Source organism: Delphinapterus leucas, chromosome 1 (assembly GCF_059928025.1).
Source record: "Delphinapterus leucas isolate spDelLeu-1000000601 "Yukka" chromosome 1, BTC_Dleu_Yukka2, whole genome shotgun sequence".
NCBI lineage: Eukaryota > Metazoa > Chordata > Mammalia > Artiodactyla > Monodontidae > Delphinapterus > Delphinapterus leucas.
Genome location: NC_143129.1, coordinates 82088127 through 82108918, shown reverse-complemented (window position 1 = coordinate 82108918; position 20792 = coordinate 82088127). Strand labels below are relative to the sequence as shown.

The window sequence follows — 20792 nt, the reverse complement described above, 5'->3', positions numbered from 1 at the left end:
AATCAAGATCACACAACACAGGAAAGTTTACAAAAGGAAAAAATATTTTGTTTTAAAATCTTTGCTACATGTCATTATTTTTGCCACTGTAAGGCTCAGCACAGATGCCAGCAGTACAGAAATGGCCAACAAGGAAAAAAAACAATCAAAAATAAAACCCTGAAGGAAAAGCAGAAACAAAACCCCCAGAGCATCTTCTCCCGCCCCTCCCCTTCCCCAGAAGCCCTATAATAACTGTACAATATTATAGTCCTGATCACATTTAAAAACAGCTGATTATTAAAAAACAAGGATTTCATTGGAAACTCAACTTTTTGGTTTCTTAAACTGTGATATAAATATATATGTATATTGTATGTGTGCACATAGAATAAAAAAATAAACTGTCTCCTTTTCCATTCCACTACCTGGCACCAGATTGGAGACAAAAGGGAGGGAAACCTAATGACATTCTTTCAGCCTCTCCAAGGCCACCTATGTTCCTCAGTCCCCTATGGCTACACTTAGTATGTCTTCTCCTTATTCAATCTTGCACTTAAGATACTGGCCTGAGCCAAACAAATAAACAAAAAAAGGCCGATACACATGGCTGTTACCTGAGGAAGGGAAAGAGTGAGAGTAGTAACCTGTATCCGCGTTTATATGGCTATAGTTAATTGCTGAGTGACCCTGTTGGGATGGGAGTCCAGGTCCCATCTATCACATGGATTTATTACACTTGTACTATAAAGCAAAATCCAATCTCAAGATTGGAAAGGGAGCAAAGAGGAAAGAACTATAGGCCCAGAAGAGACCTAAATCTCCGTTTCTTGCAGACTGGATACTTTGAGAATGGGATGAAAGAGGTTACTTTGCAAGAAGGTTTGGTATTTGGTTTAAACTCCACCAGTGAGGATTTTCACTGGGACTGCTAATCCAAGAAGTTGAGTTTCCATGCATATATAACCTCTACAGAACACACATCATATGTGATTCTGACAGAAAAATGCAGCATTATCATTATGGCCAAGTAGGGGGTTTCTAAAAGTGTTTATCTTGCCAGCCTACTTCTGTAATGTTTACAGATCTTCCATATAAGGTGAGAGCACCAAAAGCAGGAATGACCCATCTTTATCACTATATGTGTTCGATGAGAAACCAACGATTTCAATAGAAGACTTTTTATATATTTGCTTATAGTTGCCTATTGGCTGGGCATAGATATAAGTGCAGCAAAGACATTTATTTAAATACTCTTTGGCTGCAATACTAAGTGGAAAATACCTGGAAGAGTTAACTCCTTAGGACTGTTTAAAAAACACAAAGAAAGACAAAATCTGGGACAAATTTTGCATAACTCCCCAATAGGGAGAAAGAAACACAGAAACAAACGTGCACGTGCTCATGTACACACGCATGCATGCATGCACACGCGCGCACACACACACACACACACACACACACACACACTCTCTCTCTCTCACACTTCCTTACTCATGTTTCTTTCCAGAGGAATTGCTCACAGGCAGCAGAAAGAGCCTATGCTCACTTCCTAAAGCCCCATGTATACCTACCATGCTTCATGGTCCTCAAACATGAGGACATTTCTCCCCTCCTCCACCTTATTGAGAATTTCTTTCCAGAAATAAGCCATAGTATCCAAGACAAATAGTGGATGCCAGGTTCTCTAACCTGCCGCTTGACCCAGCACAAATCATCTCTGCACAAAATTTCTGGTCAGGAGACATAAGGAAAGGCATTCTTAACCTTATCCAGTCTCAATTTTTCAAAGGGTCCCCAAAGCCTTGAGGATTCACTCCATTTCTTCTATAAATGTTATCTCAGAGAGAAACAAGGAAGACAAGGGAAAGGTCAGAAGGAAAAGGGGGTATACATCAGGGGTGAGGGAAGGGAAGGGAGAGGAACTTTTATTCTGTTTATAGTAAGATTTGCTTTTTAAAAACAAATGGTGATCTTTTTTTTCTCCCCCACCCCTTATCCTCACCCCAATAGTTCTATTCTGAAAAGGAGGGAAACATAGTTAGATCAGGAAATTCTTCATTGTTGTAACTGTTGCTCTGGTCTCCCAGCATGGACAGCATCTCCTAATAAGTGAAAAAGAATAAGTTTGGGTCACACACCTTGATCCTTTACATTTATCAAGCTGCCTCCCAACATTCCCCTGAACTGTCATCTCTGGCCCCAGAGAGTTTCTGCTGTGCTGAGTTCTCTTAGCCTTCCTTACTCCCAGCAACACTGACTCCTTTAGATGACAACTTTTTTCCTAGTTCCTTCTCTGTCTTCCTCCTACAGTTCCACATTTTCCCTCTTTTCTAGACCTCAGTATTTTCAAAACGAGAAAAATCTGCTTGTCACATTTCATAAAACCCCCCTCTGGATACATATGGAATATCTCTTATCCTATTACGTTTTCCACCAAAACCTTGTTTTGCCTTCTTTCGACCTGTGTTTTAAACTAAGCTCCTCCTTTGTCCCACCTGAGATTACTCCACTGACTCTTGCAGTCCCCTCAGGATGTATGTAAATAGACCTTTAGAGCTGTATTCAGTATTTTTATACCTAAAGTACTATCAAGCGGGCACATGGGTCTCCGTGAATGGGCCAAAATTACTTTTTTTGATGTCTTCACATGGTGCTTCACATCACTAACGATGGTCTGGTTAAAGGCTGTGCAGCACACTAAGTTCACAATCTTTTCAATTAATGACATCTATTCCTATATGTCTTGACTCTTTTCTTCTCTTCTTACTAACCTCAATCAAACACCTGAATCCATGCATGCTTTCTTCTCTGTCTCTCATCCCTGACTCTCTCCCAGCTTCTGGTTTTCTGAAGTCCGTTCACCCTCTCACCTGGAAGACCTCTGGCTGGCCAGGTTGCTGTGCTGATGGCTGTTGAACATGTTGCTCATTAGAACTTGAACGATGATGAGGCTGCTGGCCCTGCCACTGTGGCCAGACACCCACACCCTCTGCTGTCCGTGTCTGGAATTGTCCTGCAGTCTGTCCAGTCTCAGGAGCTAAAAATACAGCAAGGAAGAATAAACAACTTCAATCTGCTAACTCCACTAGAGAGGAGAAACTAGCATATTATCACATGCAAATCATTAATTTTACCTAGACACTTTCTGCCCTTCTTTCTGCAAATCAATGCCTCTCCTATTTCAAACCCTGGTCTCAGATTCATTTTTCTTCTCTAGGTACCCTTTCCAGAGAGTCCTTTGCTCATTCACACTATACTTGCATATTATTAAATTTATAATACTTTACATGCTTTTTGTTATATGTGCTAAAGTCTTTTTCATGTGGGTATGTTTTATATTCCAAATGGACTGTCACCTTGCATTTTCCTATAATTAGGTCAGTACAGCCGTGACAAAAGCAAGCCATTTTAACTATGAAATTCTTTCTCTCTCTTTTTTTTAAAATAAATTTATTTATTTTATTTATTTATTTTTGGCTGCACTGGGTCTTCATTGCTTCACGCGGGCTTTCTCCAGTTGCGACGAGCGGGGGCTACTCTTCGCTGTGGTGCGCGGGCTTCTCATTGCAGTGGCTTCTCTTTGCTGTGCAGCACGGGCTCTAAGCACGCGGGCTCAATAGTTGTGGCTTGCGGGCTCTAGAGCGCAGGCTCAGTAGTTGTGGTGCACGGGCTTAGCTGCTCCGCGGCACGTGGGATCTTCCCGGACCAGGGCTCGAACCCGTGTCCCCTGCATTGGCAGGGGGACTCTTAACCACTGCGCCACCAGGGAAGCCCAAAATCCTTTCACTTTAGTGGTGTGATTTTTCTCCTTCTAGTCTGAACTCACCAAAGTTGGATCCACGATTGGTGAGACTTGGGTAGGCAGCGGCACCAGGTGATGCAGTGGAAGCTCCAGGGAGGGACATGGGGCTGAAGGAGGATGGAGTCTGAAAGTTGCCTACACCAAATTGGGAAGAACGAGTCTTGGCTGTAGCCTGGGTAGCCACCTGCTAAAAGAAAGAAAGGGGTAGAGAACAAATGGAACATTAATATTATTGCACAGGCCATTCCTGTGAGAGTTAATATTACCTCTGTCAATCACTGGATTCTTCTGAGCCAAGCTCATTACTTATATGCCATTGTATATTTCTTCCAATTAACTCCCAATCTCCCTTGACACTATTTTTAGACACGTGATAAATTGCAAAAAACAAAGAACTATGGGATTAGTAACAGTACACGTTTAGAGTTGTGAGAATTAAACGAAAATGACTTAACCGAAAGCATTTTATAAACTGTAAAGTTATACAAAAACTAGAGGTATTAATAATAGTATAGCATTATATATAGAGAAAAAACACTTTGTATCATTTTATTTAGTCTGTACCACATTTATTTGTTCCTAATGATGTTTTTTTTTTGGAAACTAAACATTTTTCTCACTACAATAGTAATGCATATGTACTGTGGGATATTTTCAAAAGGAAGGAAAATAAAAAGGAAATAATCATCCATAATTCTACCACCAAAGACCCATGGTTAACATTTTTGGATAACTTCTTCCAGTTTTTATTTTCCTATGCATTTTTTATACAATGAGGTCATACTGCATATAACAATTCTGGAGCTTACTTCTGGTTTTGGTTTTTTTATTTAAGATATTACTTAGCAATATAATTATATATCAACATATGACAGGACATTAGCTTTAGCCTTAACATATATTTTATATATACACATATAAACTATATGAGGATTTTTCAACACAATATTTTTTTATTTTGGTAAATAGATATCACTGTGTATAAATTAGTGATTAATTTTCTCCTTTGTCCCTGTATTTTGTAGCCCTAACCAAGGTGGAAACTTCTCAGAATTTACTCCAAAACAAATCTGAAACTGAAACCTGTTCAAGATGTTTGTGAGCAATTTTTGATTTAAGGTGAATGTGAAAACCATGGACTCTGAGATGTTTGTATTATCTATGGTTTTTAATTATCTAGCTGCTCCCAATAAAGATAAAAATTGGAAGGAAGGGGATGGAGGGATGGAAAGAAGATGTCTAAGACAGACAGCAATAATTTTACATATGTAGAAAAGCTTAACCAAGCAAACAAAAAATACACAAGGGACAGACAGAAGAGAAGGTTTACCTGGGCAGAGAAGCCTGGGCGGGTGCTAGGGGTCCAAGCTGGGGCTGCTCCCTGGGTAGGATTGGAGTGGCGAGAAATCTGGGCCAACATCTGCCCTGCAGAAGCTGATGGCTGGACAATGGTTACAGGAGGGGCCAGACCACTATTTCTAGGAGTGAACACATAGTGAGGTAAGGATTTAAAAGGTGCATTTTTCACAGAATCTAGGAATCACAGGACAATCTAGTGCTATACCTAGATTCCCTTGACTCCCTGGGGTTAAGGAAAACTTGATAACAGAATTTGGAAAAGACGAGGAAGACTGACAGTCACACACTGATCAGGACACACAGAGATGGAACCTAGAACATGGCAACAGGACAGGTGCAAAGAAAAAGGAGAAGAAAAACAAGCTTGTCTCATCCTAGGCCTACAAGTTCCACTGCTTTGTCTGAAATAACCAGAGAAAGTTAGGGAAGAATAAAACTTGGATTCAGTAACTGAATCCCTCAGTTGCCATGTAAAGTAGCACACACATGTGGGGCTCACCTGAAATTCTCTGCCGGCCGGGAGGTAGGAGGGAATGTGTTGCCCTGGGAGAATAACTGTTGGGTGGCAGGGACAGTGCTGGAGGAGATGCCTTTACTCTGATCTGTGGACCAAAAGGAGTTGGGGGAGGGCCAGTCAAGGGGCTGTGGTATATTAGTTCAGCAAGTTCCTATTTACTCACGAGGTATTAGGATTAAATGGAAATATACTGGGAGACTACTGATTGGGCAATTGTAGGCCCATCAGTAAGTGATGAAAATGAGAATTTAAAATGAGAATAAGGAAGAAACATACCTGTATTGATGTTGGAGTAGATTTCTGAAAATCTTGGATCTCTATCTTGGGCAAATAGACCCTCTGACTTCTCGAGGGGTTTGCTGTGTTCTGGCCCTGTGGTTGTCACAGGCTGAACAGAAACCTGTGGAAATACAATGATAAAAATAACCAAGAGGGCTTCCCTGGTGGCGCAGTGGTTGAGAGTCTGCCTGCTGATGCAGGGGACACGGGTTCGTGCCCCGGTCCGGGAAGATCCCACATGCTGCGGAGCGGCTGGTCCCGTGAGCCATGGCCGCTGAGCCTGCGCGTCTGGAGCCTGTGCTCCGCAACGGGAGAGGCCACAACGTAAGAGGCCCACGTACCACAAAAAAAAAAAAAAAAAAAAAATAACCAAGAAGGTTTAACATGACAACTCAATAACCCTAAAATTCATGTAAAGATACAAATATACTCTAACTGGCTCTCAGGGATACTTCTTAAGGAAATGCTCACCATCCTTCAAAGAAGACACACTAACCTGGGAATGATTGTAGCTGGCTAGTCCATCTCTTCCTGGTACCACATCCAATTCTGTTTGCTGTTGCTGCTGCCTATATGTTAAAGGCAAGTAAAGAGAGAAATGGGAAAAGAGATTTTTAAAAAGAATCTGGGGAAAGGGCTTAAAACAAACATATAAACAAAAAAGTGGGACTGTATACGGCCACCACCCCAGGCTAGTCACTGCTCAATAAATGATTCTTCGACCATTTCTCACCTGGGTGCCAGCTGCCCTGAGCCCATCTCCAGGGATAAATTAGCTGTGGGACCTAGCTGTGGCCTCTGGATTGTGTTGGGCAGTGTAGGCCGTGGTTCCTGGCTAGAGTTCCTAGGAAAATGAAGAGTAGAGAGAACAAAGAAAAAAAAAGTATCTGACTCTGTTTGTACATAAGACATTATAGATTCACCTGTACATGGGGTAATCACTGATCAATTCCCCTTTCAAGTCCAATCCTATGATAACCTGTAACTTCAGATTCAGCAAATAATTCACACTACAGAAAACATGGTACAAATAGAAGCTATGTCCTATGGAACAAGAGTTCATCCTGTTTGGGCTCTAACTCCTTCCAGGTATTCAATACCTAGTCGTTGTGGGTGTGTGTATGTATATGTTGTATATCCATATATTGTGTTTTAAAAAAAGCATAAGTAAAAAACTGAAAGTACACAATGAAACAATAACAAAGACTATTTCTGGATAGTGAGGATTTTTTTCCTTCTCTTTACTATTTTCAATACTTTCCGAATTTTCTACAAAGAGTATTTATTACAAAATAAAATATTAAGAATCAACTAAAACTTACTGTAGTGGGAAAAACTGTAGTATGCAAAAATGGGGAAAGCCATTATTTCCAGAACCAACTTCTTAAAAAGACTTATACATTTCAAAATTTAAGCAAAACAGAAATACAAAACAGTTGTTGTTCTGTAATATAAAGATACAAAATCAAAACCCCAAAAAACTACAATGACCTGAGTCCTAAGTTAATGAAAATTTCTAACAGAATCCACTCAGTTATACTAAAATTAATTAGCAAAGAACTAAACTTTACAAGCCCTAAAAGTTGAATTGGAGGACAGAGACTCAATGTTGTCACCGATATTATTCACACTTGCTAATTATTCATAATCGGATCTTCACACGTGGGTTTAAGGCCAATTCTACACAGATAGATTAAATGGAAAAGAAGTACCTTGACAACTGACACCCACTAGGATGGGTACAATAAAAAAAGACAGCAAGAATATGGAGAAGCTGGAACCCTCATACATTGCTGATGAGAATGTAAAATGGTACAGCAGCTTTGGAAAACAGTTTGGGAGTTCCTCAAAAGATTAAACATAGAGTCACCATGTGACCCAGCAATTCTACTCCTAGGTATATACCAAAGAGAATAAAAACATATCCACACAAAAACTAGTAAACAAATGTTCATAGCAGCAGTCTTAGTAGCCAGAAAGTGTAAACAACTCAATATCCATCAACTGAATGAGTGGATAAACAAAATGTGGTATACCAATACAAAGCAATATTATTTGGCAATAAAAAGAAATGAAGTACAGATACATGCTACAACATGGATGATCCTTAAAATATTATACTAAGTGAAAGAGGCCAGTCACAAAAGAACCATATATTATATGTTTCCATTTATAAGAACAGGCAAATTTATAGAGACACAGAACAGAATAGTTGTTACATACGGCTTGGGGAGGATGACCGTTAATTAGTACAGGATTTCTTTGGAGGTAATAGTTTTTTTGTGTGTGTGGTAATACTTGCACAACCCTGTGACATACTTAAGAAACCGTACACTTTAAATGAGTAAACTGTACGGTATATGAAATCTATTTTAATAAAATTGTTTCTTACAAAGCTGAGAAATTTCAAAGAGAAAAGAATCAAGGAACAGAGAAACAGAAGCTAACAAAAGAGTGAATATAGCTATGCTCTAATGCAAACTATGGTTCGTGGGCCAAATCCAGTCCGTTGCCTGCTTTTGTAAATAAAAGTTTACTGGAACACAGCCATCTTTATCCATTTCATTTGTCTAGAACTGTTTTCGTGCTGTAACAGCAGAATTGAGAAGCTGCAATAGAGACTGTATGCTCCACAATGCTAAAATATTTAGTATCTGGTCTTTTACAGAAAGTTTGCAGATACCTGCTCTAGAAAAAATTCCTGTCAGACTAGAGTAATAAACTGGTGTATAAAAAACAAAATCCTGGGCTTCCCTGGTGGCGCACTGGTTGAGAGTCCGCCTGCCAATGCAGGGGACGCGGGTTCATGCCCCGGTCCGGGAAGATCCCACATGCCGCGGAGCTGCTGGGCCCGTGAGCCATGGCCGCTGAGCCTGCGCATCCGGGGCCTGTGCGCCACAACGGGAGAGGCCACAACAGTGAGAGGCCCGCATACCGCAAAACAAAACAAAAACAACAACAAAAAATCCTTTCTAAAAAGGGTTGAAACATAAAGTTGAAATACAGTTGACCCGTGAACAACACGGGGGTTAGGGGAACCGACGCTCTGAGCAGTCGAAAATCTGAGTATAACTTATAGTCGGCCCTCCATATATGCAGCTCACATAGTACTGTAGCATTTACTACTGAAAAAAATCTGCATATAAGTGGACCCACACAGTTCAAACTCATGTTGTTCAAAGGTCAACTGACCAAACCCTTCACATTTCAGAATCTAGTCTCTAAGCTACTGTTTGTTAAAATTTTACTCTACCTGTATAAGTCAACTATACTCTAGTAAAAAATTAAATTAAAAATATTTTACTCTACCTGGATGAACTACCCCAAATTCTAAGAAGTTGGAAGATGAAGAAATAATGGTGTTTACTACTAGAAAAGTAGAAGAGGAGGTAACCTGATAAGGCTAAGCAGACTTGGCCCGTGAGAAATCCCAACATTGGAAAAGGTCTTTATGGTACATACTTCACATTGGTGTTGGTACAGATGATGTACTCAATTTCATCTGAGTAAGGGTTCTGGAAAGTAAAAGAGCTGGTTCTCATCCAGAGCCATTCTCGGTTCTTAGACCGAAACCGGAACATGACAGATAGCACCTGGCCTTTTAACTTCACCACCTGAAAAAGTTTTCATGCTATCAGTTGAAACCCACAAAAAATTTTCTTTAGACATTTACAACCTTAAGATCCTTGTGTCACTGTCCTTGAAGTAACAGTCTCTTGCAATGTTACTAACAAAACAACATTTTGTTGTTTTGGGGAGTAAAAATAAGTGACTAAACAATAAGGAGGTATATTTATCATGTTTCTTCTCAGAGTCCCAAGCTATCTAACCACTCTTGTCAATATCAAACAGGAGTAACAATTATTCCAGGAGAGAAAAGACTACCTTTCCCCACTTCCTTTAGAAAGTCCCTTAAAGATACACTGATTTAGCAAATTTACTAGGAGTTTATAAGTTTAATGACACTGAACATAGCTTATATGTTGCCCCTCAATCCTAGCTTTTTCTGCCAAGCCTGAGAATTTGTTTTCATAGCACCCATGAAGGTTTCTATAAATAAAACTAAGTTGGCTTTAGTTTTGCTTTGCTTTTATTTTTTAAAAGAAAGCAATTTTAGATCATTTTAGTTTCTAATCTCAAAGAACAGAAAATAATCTTTTGAATCCCCTCCTTAACAGTAAAAAAAATATTAGCAGCTAACATTTGGTACTTACTATATGTCAAGCACTAGGCTATGTGTTTTTTTCTTTTAAGAACAACATTTATTTAACATTATAAAAAAGAAATGAGATATGAACATCTACATTTAAACAATAATAAGTAGTCTTTAATACATGTGCTCACTGTATAATATATGCACAATGAACATCATTACATTTGTATACAAACTAAGTACTGGATTTGAAACCTGATTATTACTGTACATATTCATGCCAATGAAGTATAAGCCCAGTAATTCAAAATACCTACACTTTAAATTGCTTTTTAAGAAAAAGTTAAGTGATAACATTTGTGTTTAAGTTGACAAGAGTGTGGCAGTAACCGCTGACATTACAATCTGACTGAGAAATAATTATAACAGAAAACGGGACATACTTCACTTAGCAATAATAAAATGGCACATTTAAAATACATAAATAAAACTTTAAAAAATCAAATGTGAAACAAAGCATGACAAGAACCAAAATGGGAAGAAAAAAAAAAGAGAAAACCAACCTGCATTAGAAATAGCAACTAAATTTATGTACTGAAAAGCAAAAAGAAATACAAATCCATCTAGACATATGAAACATCAAAATCTAGATATCAGCAACTAGTAAGCAGCAACTAGTCTGCACATTAAAAAGTACCTTTGCTTCTGTACTCTAGTATCATAGCAGCAACTGATGTCAGAATAAAAACCATGAGATTACAGAGTGTATATATGGCCCATTGCTTTGGAATAAACATTTTTCTAGAAATGATAAAGTGATACTCTGTGGCCCTAAGCGTGAGAATTATGAATTTCATGGATTTAAAATATACTGTACAACATCTCACACTGCCAGAAGTCCACGTCCTTAGCTTTGAATGGTTTCAACAGAAGTCAGAATAGCTTTTCTAAGACTACACTACAAAAAAAAAAAAAAAAGACTACCCGTACATGGAATGTGAGTGGATGGAACAGGTGATGCTAAGGAATTAGAGACAGAGAGACTTTTTACTGCCATTGTCTGATTTCCTCTAGAAGTTGGCCTTTGTGCTTTAAATGCTTTATCTTATATACCCATTGTATCAGTAAAAACACTATTGAGGTTTAAAGAGGAAAACTAACCAGTCTAATATAAAGTAAGAGCTACTATCTAAAGCCAAGCCTGTCCTGAAATTAAATTCGCCAGATGTTTTCAGGATCTAGGGCCTGAAATTAAGAGTTTGCTTACAATTAAGAGCCAACTTTCACTTATCTATAAAAGAACCATGAAATGAATTTTTCAACTACTATCCACTGTTCAGTGAAGTGTAGAATATTTTAAATACTTTAAAGACAGCCCCTTGGATATAAGACACTGAGTAGCCAAAGCCAAACAAAAATACCTTGAACATTATCCATAGTTTCAAAGTACTGGTTCTTTTCTGTTTCTTAAAAATACAGGTTAAGTACTAAAGAACATAAAACTGCAGGGCCTGCCACAGTACTCGGTTAATCAGCAGTCAATAAATATTTGTGGAATGAATGTAATAATAGATATTAGATTAAAATACTATTCCAATCCAAACCAGGAAAAAAAGTTACCTGTTGGAAGCTGTCTCTTAGAAGCTGCTGGTCTTCAGGATGACAGAATTCTACAATATTCTTTCCTAAGAGTTCCTAAAAGAGAAAAAGAAGAGTAAAATTGACACTTTTATGATCATCTAACTTTCCTGGGCCATTAGCAGGGGACTTGGATTTCATTTCTCTCGCTTGTATCCTAAGATTATGGATAAGAGTGGAGGGGGGGAAAAAAAGACAAACAAAAAAAGATGGAATCTGCTAAACAACTGACCTCTAGAGCATTCTTCTTTTTCAGGATATTGTACATTTATTTTAACTGAATTTTTTACAGATTTGAGGTATAATTTAGATAAACTCACTCATTCTAAATGAATTTTATAATTCTAATTTGATGACCTATAATAAATTTATACAGTTGTACAACCATTACCACAATTCAGTTTTAGAACACGTCCACTGCACCCAAAAGTGCCCTTCTGCCCGTTTGTAGTCAATCCCTGCTCCTAATCCTTTGGCCAACCACTGATCTGCTTCTGCTTCTTCAGTTTTGCCTTTTCTATACAAATGGAATCATACAATAGGTGGTCTTCTGTGTCTGGCTTCTTTCATTTAACACAATATTTTTGAAGTTCATCTATGTTGTTCCATGTATCAATAGTATATTCCTTCTATTGCTCATAAATATTCTAACATGGATATAACACAGTGTGTATCCATTCACTAGTTAATGGACATTCCACTTTTTGGCTATTATGAATAATACAGATATGAACATCTGTGTATAAATCTGTGTGAACATATGTTTTCATTTCTCTTGGGTAAATACTTAGGAGTGGAATTGCTAATTTGTAGGGTAAGTGTATGTTTAACTTTTAAAGAAACTGCCAAAATGGTTTTCCGAAGTAGTTATACCATTTTACTTATCTACTAACAATGTATGAAGGTTCTGTTTCTCCATGTTCCTGCCAATACTTTTTGATGATAGCCATTCTAATGGGCATATAGTGGTATCTCATTGTGGCTTTAATCTGTACTTTCCTAATGACAAGCAACTATTTATATGCCATTCATATTGCTTCTCTGGTGAAATGTCTATTCAAATCTTGTGCCCCTTTTTTACTGGCTGGTTGTCTTAATGAGTTCTGAGAGTTCTTTAGTCTGGATACAAATCCTTTTTCAGATATATCATTTGGAAATATTTTCTCCCAATTTGTGGCTGGTCTTTTCACTTTCTTAATGATGCCCTTTTAAGAGGGCAAATTTTAACTTTTATGGAACCCAACTTACCAAATTTTTTGTTTTGTGAATCATGCTTTTAGGGTCATATAGAAAATCTTTGCCTAGGGAATTCCCTGGCAGTCCAGTCATTAGGACTCGGCACTTTCACTGCTGTGGCCTTGGTTCAATTCCTGGTGGGGGAATTAAGATCCTGCAAGCTGCACAACGTGGCCAAAAAAAAAATCTTTGCCTAACTCAAGATCACAAAGATTTTATCCTATTTTCTTCTAGACGTTTTATAACTTTGGCACTTACACCTTTATATCTTCGAGTTGATTTCTGTGTACGGTGTGAGGTAAGAGTCTAAGTTCTTTCTGTTTTGTTTTGCCTATGAGTATACAACTGTTCCGTCACCATCTATTGGAAAAGCTTCTTTTCCCCTTGAATTGTCTTGGCATCTTTGTTGAAAATCAGTTGACCATAAATATGAGAACAGACTCGATTCTCATCTACTGATCTATGTAACTATTCCTACACCAACACCACGCTGTGTTGGTAACAACAGCTTTACAACAGGTGTTGCATCAGGTAGTGTAAATGCTCTCTGACTTTGTTCTCCTTTTTCAAGATCTCTTTTGCACCAACCTCTTTACAGAAGTCCCTCCTGGCAGCTATAATTTTGAAAGTTTATGTAATGACTTGTTTCTCAATTCAGACATAGTTACCTGGTCTGCTGAATGAGATATCTAAATAAATCATAATAACTGGTGCTAAATTTGCATACTTTATGGGTTACTATGCAACTAGATGATTATATGAATTATCTAAAGGTGGCCAAATCATTATAACTAGTTTTTGCATCATCATCTGTATTAATATCACTAACAAAAAAGAAATACATTACCTGTACCTGCTGCTCCAGCCTGGTTTCAAAAGCCATATTTTTCTAGATCAGATGATAACCTTGGTAGGAAGCTGAAATTATATTTAGCTATCAACAGACTAGGATCATCTCTTTTTCTGAGTTGGGGCTGACATGTTTTGGTTATCTCTGGAATTATACGGTTGAATAATCTCAGCATAGCAAAGGGAAAACAGAAGCCTAAATATCAGTGGTGTAATAGCTCCAGCTCCTCACCTGTGGTTGGTAGCCAACGGTAGCCACACAGCGATGATCCACAAAAGTGAAGATTCCCTCAATATTGTGTCGAGAGATGAACTCCGTTGGCTGACAAACATTACTCATGTCTGTACAGTTGGGAGAACTAGTTACCTGAAAGAAAAGAGATAAAAATGAGATAAAAAGACACCATTCTTTACAGATGTATTTCCCATCAGGTTTCCAATTTTAGGAATTTCTAAACTTTCACAACCCATCCAAAAAGGAAAAAGTGATCATCACAGATAGGGCATGAGGCCTAGCTCCACTCCTACACATGTACTCTTCACGAACTCTGTAAAGAAAGGTAATAATTCATTCAACCTAAAACCCACTTACTTTCATTTCGCTAGGTGGTATTCACTATTCAGATTGGAAAATTATACTCCCAAGTAACCAAGAAACATCTGTTTTTATAAGGAGAATCAAAATAATTCCAATTCTCTACTGTTAGTCATGTAATGAAAAATGAAAAGATCTCTCTTCTATTGTATAGGAGCAAAAGAAATTAGTTGGAAATAGAAAATTCAGCATTGCAAAGCTAAAAGTATGAAAGAGGAAAAGATCTCTCTCTCTCACTCTCTTCAGCTTCTGCTAAATCCAAGAGAAGCAATGTTAACTATGAATACCATATTCCTCAAAATATTCGGAGTTTTTCAGAATTCTTCATTTGTATTCAGAGAGTAAAAGAAAAAATAACATGAACACATCCTGAAGGAGATTTTCTCCCACTGACAATGGGTGATATAGATGTGAAAAATTCATACTTGCCTGTAGTCTGCCAATAGCCACTAGGCAAAACTTGCTCCCCTGGCCAGCCTCTGGGTCATCATCTGGGAGGGAGACACCTTCAGGAAGGTGAAGTTAAAAGGTTTAACAGGTATCTCAAACTCAATTGCCTTCAAAAGTCAGATATGTAAAGATTTAAAACACATGTAGGTATGAAGAGACTAGGTATAAAACAATACAGACTGCTGAAAGATAAGAAATAAAGGTAAACAACCCAAAGAACTTACCATATATATCAGGTACTATTTTAAGTACTTTTATATATATTAATTCATATATTATACTCACATTAATTATAATAAACTGCAGAGTACAGGTCACACTCAAAGTATTCTAAAAGACTATGCTGGCCAAACCAAATACATATGAAGACAGCCATTTACTCTGTGAACATATCACAGGCAGAGAACGGATGTCTTGCCTAACCTGTGACTTTCAAAGTAAGCAAACAACCAAAAATGAGATTAAACCAAACACCAATAGTTATTTATGTACTTTGGAAAAGAGACAAGCTAGTGTTTCAATGTTTATGTGGAAAGGGAAGAAGGATGCACTTTCCCCCTACTCTTTGCATATTTTTCTTCTTTTTACCAAGAAAAATAGTATTTCTTTGAGAGCTACACAGAAGTATAAAAGATCATGTGTATCTCAAACGCATGGTTTATACAGTATATAAACTAAAAAGTTCAAACTTCATTATGACTTAAAATTAATTTTTCTTAATTACATTTAACTACCATTTATTGGGTGCCTACCATATGCCAGGCACTAGGCTGGGTGCTTTCCTTACATTAAATCTAATCCTCACAATAACTCTATATGGGTTATATTATCTCTAAATTATAGATGAGAAAATTGAGGGGTTTTTTTTCCCATACAAGTCAAGCAACTTACCCTAAGTTATACCACTAATAAATAACAATGCCAGAATCAAACCCAGGTTTTTCCAAATCCAAAGTTTAACCTTTACCAAAATACACCACCTTGCCTCTCTTAGTTTCTATCTCCCTACAACCCCCACTTCCCAGGCACACCTAGCCAGCAGGGAGGTAATAAAATTGCTACGATTTGGAAATTCTGACAAGCCAGGTTAAAAGGCTGATCCTTGTACCCCAACCACTTTTCTCACATTCCCTTTTTGACTTCAAGTTCTAGTAAAATTAATCCGCTCACATCCTGATTTAAAGTCTTTGCAGAGAATATCCCCTTTACAAGTTACTACAATCAAGCCATTTACCCACTTCTTCATCCAAGTCTTGCTCCTTCTTTAGAAAACTTTCCCAAATCAACTGCATTCGACGTCAACTGCTTCTTTGCACACAAATACTTAGATACAGGTATTCAGTATACATTACTATTTGGACATTTAAAAACTACATTCTGTGACACAGCCATCACCAAGTCATTTTCAAGTCTGAGTAATCCATCTCCCTAACTGGAATATAAGATCCATAAAGGAAGGGAAGGAGTCCACTTTTTCTTTCCTATTACAGTTTATACCAAAGTACATTTCATATACTACAGGTACATGATAAATATTAGCTAACTTTCTTGGACTCTGTGAGGAACTTGCTGCACCCAGGAAGAAGTCACTATTCAACTTTCCTACCTGCTGGGGGCCAGGCCTTGATATAGCCTGTGCAGTGGACCACCACGAAATGAGGTTCCCCATCCTTCACAGAGCCAAGTCCATTCCTAGAAAAATTACAGGTGTGAGGAGAAAACCCTACCCAGTAACATTTAAAAGGCAATGCTGGCTTAGTACCTTTAACTTTAGGCTCTTGGGTGTTTATAAAACAGGACGAGTGTACTTGGACCTTTCCCACCCAAAAGTGACCAGCATATTTTTTACCTTTGCCAAAGTAAAGCAACTGAAAGGTACTGCAGCAGGAAGAAAGTATCAATAGGTAAAGTGGTAGCGTAACTTCCTTAAACAGGATGAGCAAAAGCTTTAGAAGTTCAGGAAAATATTGCCAGAAAAAAAGTAACTGGGAAATGAGGGTGAGGGCCACTGAAGGAAGTACAATAGTAAAATAGTTGAAAATGTGACAAGCTCTAAAGGTACTTGGCCATCCCTTTGGGTTTTTTTTTTATAGCTTAGGATCTCACCTGCATCTGTTTCTTACAAAGCTCAGTCTATTCATGGAGACTGGGTCCACAGAGCTACTGCCACACCTGTTTCAATGAACAGAGAGATTAAAAGCAATTAAGTTGCACTATCATTCATACAACTCAACAAAAAAACAAACAACCCAATGGAAAAATGGGCAGAAGACTTAAAGAGACATTTCTCCAAAGAAGAAATACAGATGGCCAATAGGCACATGAAAAGATGCTCAACATCGCTAATTATTAGAGAAATGCAAATCAAAACTACAATGAGGTACCACTTCATGCCAGTCAGAATGGCCATCATTAAAATGTCTACAAATAACAAATGCTGGAGAGGGTATGGAGAAAAGGGAACCCTCCGACACTGTTGGTGGGAATTTAAGTTGGTGCAGCCACTGTGGAAAACAGTATGGAGGTTCCTCAGAAAACTAAAAATAGAATTACCATATAATCTAGCAATCCCACTTCTGGGAATATACCCAGACAAAACTATAATTCAAAAAGGTATTATAGGGCTTCCCTGGTGGCGCAGTGGTTGAGAGTCCACCTGCCGATGCAGGGGACACGGGTTCGTGACCCGGTCCGGGAGGATCCCACATGCCGCGGAGCAGCTGGGCCCGTGAGCCATGGCCGCTAAGCCTGCACGTCCGGGGCCTGTGCTCCACAATGGGAGAGGCCACAATGGTGAGAGGCCCGTGTACCACAAAAAAAAAAAAAAAAAAAAGGTATTATACATGCACCCCTACATTCACAGCAGCACTTTTCACGATAGCCAATACATGGAAACAACCTAAATATCCACTGAAAGAAGAATGGATAAAGAAGATGTGGTACATATATACAATGGAATACTCTCAGCCACAAAAAAGAACGAAATGCAGCAACATGGATGCAACTAGAGATCATTATATTAAGTGAAGTAAAAAGAAGGAGAAAGACAAATACCATATGATATCACCTATATGTGGAATCTAAAATATGACACAAATGAACCTATCTATGAAACAGAAACAGAAGCAGGGGCATAGAGAACAGACTGGAGGTTGCCAAGGGGGAAGGAGGTAGGAGAGGACTGGATTGGGAGTCTGGGATTAGCAGATGCAAACTGGTATATGTAGAATGGATAAACAACAGGGTCCTACTGTATAGCACAGGGAACTATATTCAATATCCTGTGATAAACTATAATGAAAAAGAATATGAAAATATATATGTATAACTGAGTCACTTTGCTGCACAGCAGTAATTAACACAACACTGTAATTCAACTATACTTCAATTAAAAAATAAATTTAAAAAAAAGTTGCACTACACTATCAAAGAAGCTTCCATCAGTTAACAGCCAGATAACAGGTTCTGAATACAACTTGACACAGAAAATTGGTAACAATGCCCCTAACAAGGAAGGATAAAGAATTCAGGTTTGGTATTTCTACAACTTGTAACTGTCCCAGAATTTTAAGTCAAAATGTTCTACATGCTCTGCAAATGCACAGATTCTCTACATCAGGGGTTAGTATACTTTTTCTGTAAATGACCAGACAGTAAATATTTTCAGCTTTGTGGGCCATACAATCTGTCTAGTCAATTCTGCTATTATAGCACAAAAGCAGCTACAGACAGTATGCGAACAAATGGGCATGGCTATGTTCTAATAAAGATTTATTTACAAACAAAGAGTTGTGGTTTGTTGACTCCAGCACTATGCTGCAACACAATCTATTTGCTATATTTCGTTATTATTTATCTTGTTCCTGCCTATGTCTTTGCATTAGCCATGTCCACATGTTGCAACACTCTCTCCCATCCTCTACTTTCTTTCTTTCACTTCTTTAATAATAAATAAAATTTACACAGAATTTTACATGTGTCATGCACTATTTTAAGCATCTTTACATATATTTATTCATCTAATCCTTATAACAACTTTATGAGGTTGATATAACTCCCAATATTAGATGAAGAAATAAAAACACAAAGCAGGGGGACCCTCCCTGGTGGTCCAGTGGTTAAGAATCTGCCTTCCAATGCAGAAGACGCAGGTTCGATCCCTCGTCAGGGAACTAAGATCCCAGATGCTGTGGAGCAACTAAGCCTGTGAGCCACAACTACTGAGACCACCCGCTCTGGAGCCCGCGCACCACAACCAGAGAGCCCACATGTCACAACTACTGAGTCCATGTGCTCTGGAGCCTGCACACCGCAACTAGAGAGAAGCCCACGCACTGCAACAAAGAGCCCATGCGCTGCAACTAAGACCCGATCCAGCCAAAAATAAATAAATAAATAAATAAATATTTTTTAAAAAAGCAAACACAAAGCAGTCATTTAATCTGCTCAAGGTCTCAGAAGATAAGTGATAAATCCAGTAGTCTGGGTCCAGAAACTACTCTAAACCACTAAGCCACATAATATTCAATTTTTAAACTCCCCCAGGAAACCTTTCTTAATATCCTATTCATCATTTCTAAGAAGCATCCTCTCGTACAATGTAGTCAATTTCCATTATACAATCTGAATTTATTTTGTGACTTTAAGAAGTATTTTCTCTAGGTGTGAAGAAAAGTATCACCATCCTTTCTTCAGAATCCTAAAATGTATAGTATATAATTTATTAATGCTAAATATTAAGTGAAAGACATAATAAAGTCTTAAATTTCTACAAAAAAAGGAGGGGTGCAGAAATGGTCTGAGTACATGGATGTTGCCTTGTGATATACTGGGCAAAAACATAGGTATTGGCATCCGACTAGTATGGATTAGAATAAAATCCTGTATCAAACATTGTCTATGTAATCCTGGGAAGTCAATTTCTTTGAGTCTTTTTTTTTTTTTTTAATCAGCAAAATAGTAACCATGAATTCTACCCTATTGGGCAGTTGTGGGAAATGAGATGACAGACATAAAGCACCTATCATAATGTTTGGCATAGGAGGAGTTCAGTAAATGTTAGTTTCCTTAACGCTTTATTCTGTGTTACAACTCACATGGGTCTTGAGAGCTAAATTTAATCTAACTGGAGCTTGGATTTAGAAGTTTAACTCCTCTGACCAGAAATCAAACCCTCAGCTCTTAATTCTTCCTATGGCAAATCACAATCCTCATCCTGGCACTCACCTCATACGGCAAATAAAAGATCTCCTTGAGCCCATACACATCCTCATGGAAGACTGCTGACCTTCCTTTTTCACTGTTCCAGTCTTCAGATCAAGGATACGCCCTGAAGAAGGATGTGAAGAACAGTCTGGAGTACATTCTTGTGTGTGGGGAAGAGGGAGAGAGAGATACTGGAGGCAAAGATAAGTAAGTAGCCTATTCATGCTCTCCAATCTCCTTGCTTATAAGAGAATAAGCCAAGTAGGAGATGGATTTTTTTCAAGCCTAAAACACCTCTGTTCCCATCAGTAGTGAATCTTACTCTTCAGTTCAAAGCACTGGAAATAACTTTGTGCAAGGCAAGACAGGAGTAGAAGTAGGTAAAGTTGGCAAGCAAGAGCAAGGCTATATCCTTAGGTCTGATTATTTTTATAAACACACATGCATGTGCGTATGCATGCACACACACACGCATGGAGTGAATGTCACTGGTTTAATAACAAGTAATTTTATATGCTACAGAAACACCCATCTGTCTCATGCTAAAATTGTTCCTCCCTTTATTATACAGAAGCCAGTGGGAACTTTTGGGAAAAAGAAGAACTAGGAAAATGAAACCATAAAAACATAAATGAAAGCTAAATACCAACATTAATATGACCATAATGGATTTTATTTTAATTACCAGTTTTAATCTGCTTCCACATTAAAATTTTTTCTAGATCGC

General features: G+C 38.1%; 1 protein-coding gene across 4 annotated transcripts in view; it reads right to left on the bottom strand.

The window, feature by feature from the left end:
* Positions 1 to 26: 26 nt before the first annotated feature.
* Positions 27 to 20792, bottom strand: part of ARNT (aryl hydrocarbon receptor nuclear translocator) — a 64302-nt gene continuing 43536 nt past the window's right edge. For 2 of the 4 annotated variants that reach the window (XM_022564216.3, XM_022564219.3), the window contains 15 exons: positions 20087 to 20189; positions 16967 to 17032; positions 16467 to 16552; positions 14840 to 14916; positions 14048 to 14182; positions 11713 to 11787; positions 9402 to 9553; positions 6673 to 6783; positions 6436 to 6508; positions 5937 to 6060; positions 5643 to 5745; positions 5115 to 5262; positions 3809 to 3968; positions 2853 to 3019; positions 27 to 2084 (listed from right to left, as the gene is read on the bottom strand). In XM_022564216.3, coding sequence (XP_022419924.1) covers positions 1995 to 2084; positions 2853 to 3019; positions 3809 to 3968; positions 5115 to 5262; positions 5643 to 5745; positions 5937 to 6060; positions 6436 to 6508; positions 6673 to 6783; positions 9402 to 9553; positions 11713 to 11787; positions 14048 to 14182; positions 14840 to 14916; positions 16467 to 16552; positions 16967 to 17032; positions 20087 to 20189 — 1670 coding nt within the window. In that variant the 3' untranslated portion in view covers positions 27 to 1994. Of the gene's footprint in view, positions 2085 to 2852; positions 3020 to 3808; positions 3972 to 5114; positions 5263 to 5642; positions 5746 to 5936; positions 6061 to 6435; positions 6509 to 6672; positions 6784 to 9401; positions 9554 to 11712; positions 11788 to 14047; positions 14183 to 14839; positions 14917 to 16466; positions 16553 to 16966; positions 17033 to 20086; positions 20190 to 20792 lie in introns of all 4 variants that reach the window. The other 2 variants (XM_022564215.3, XM_022564217.3) reach the window with 1 other exon arrangement.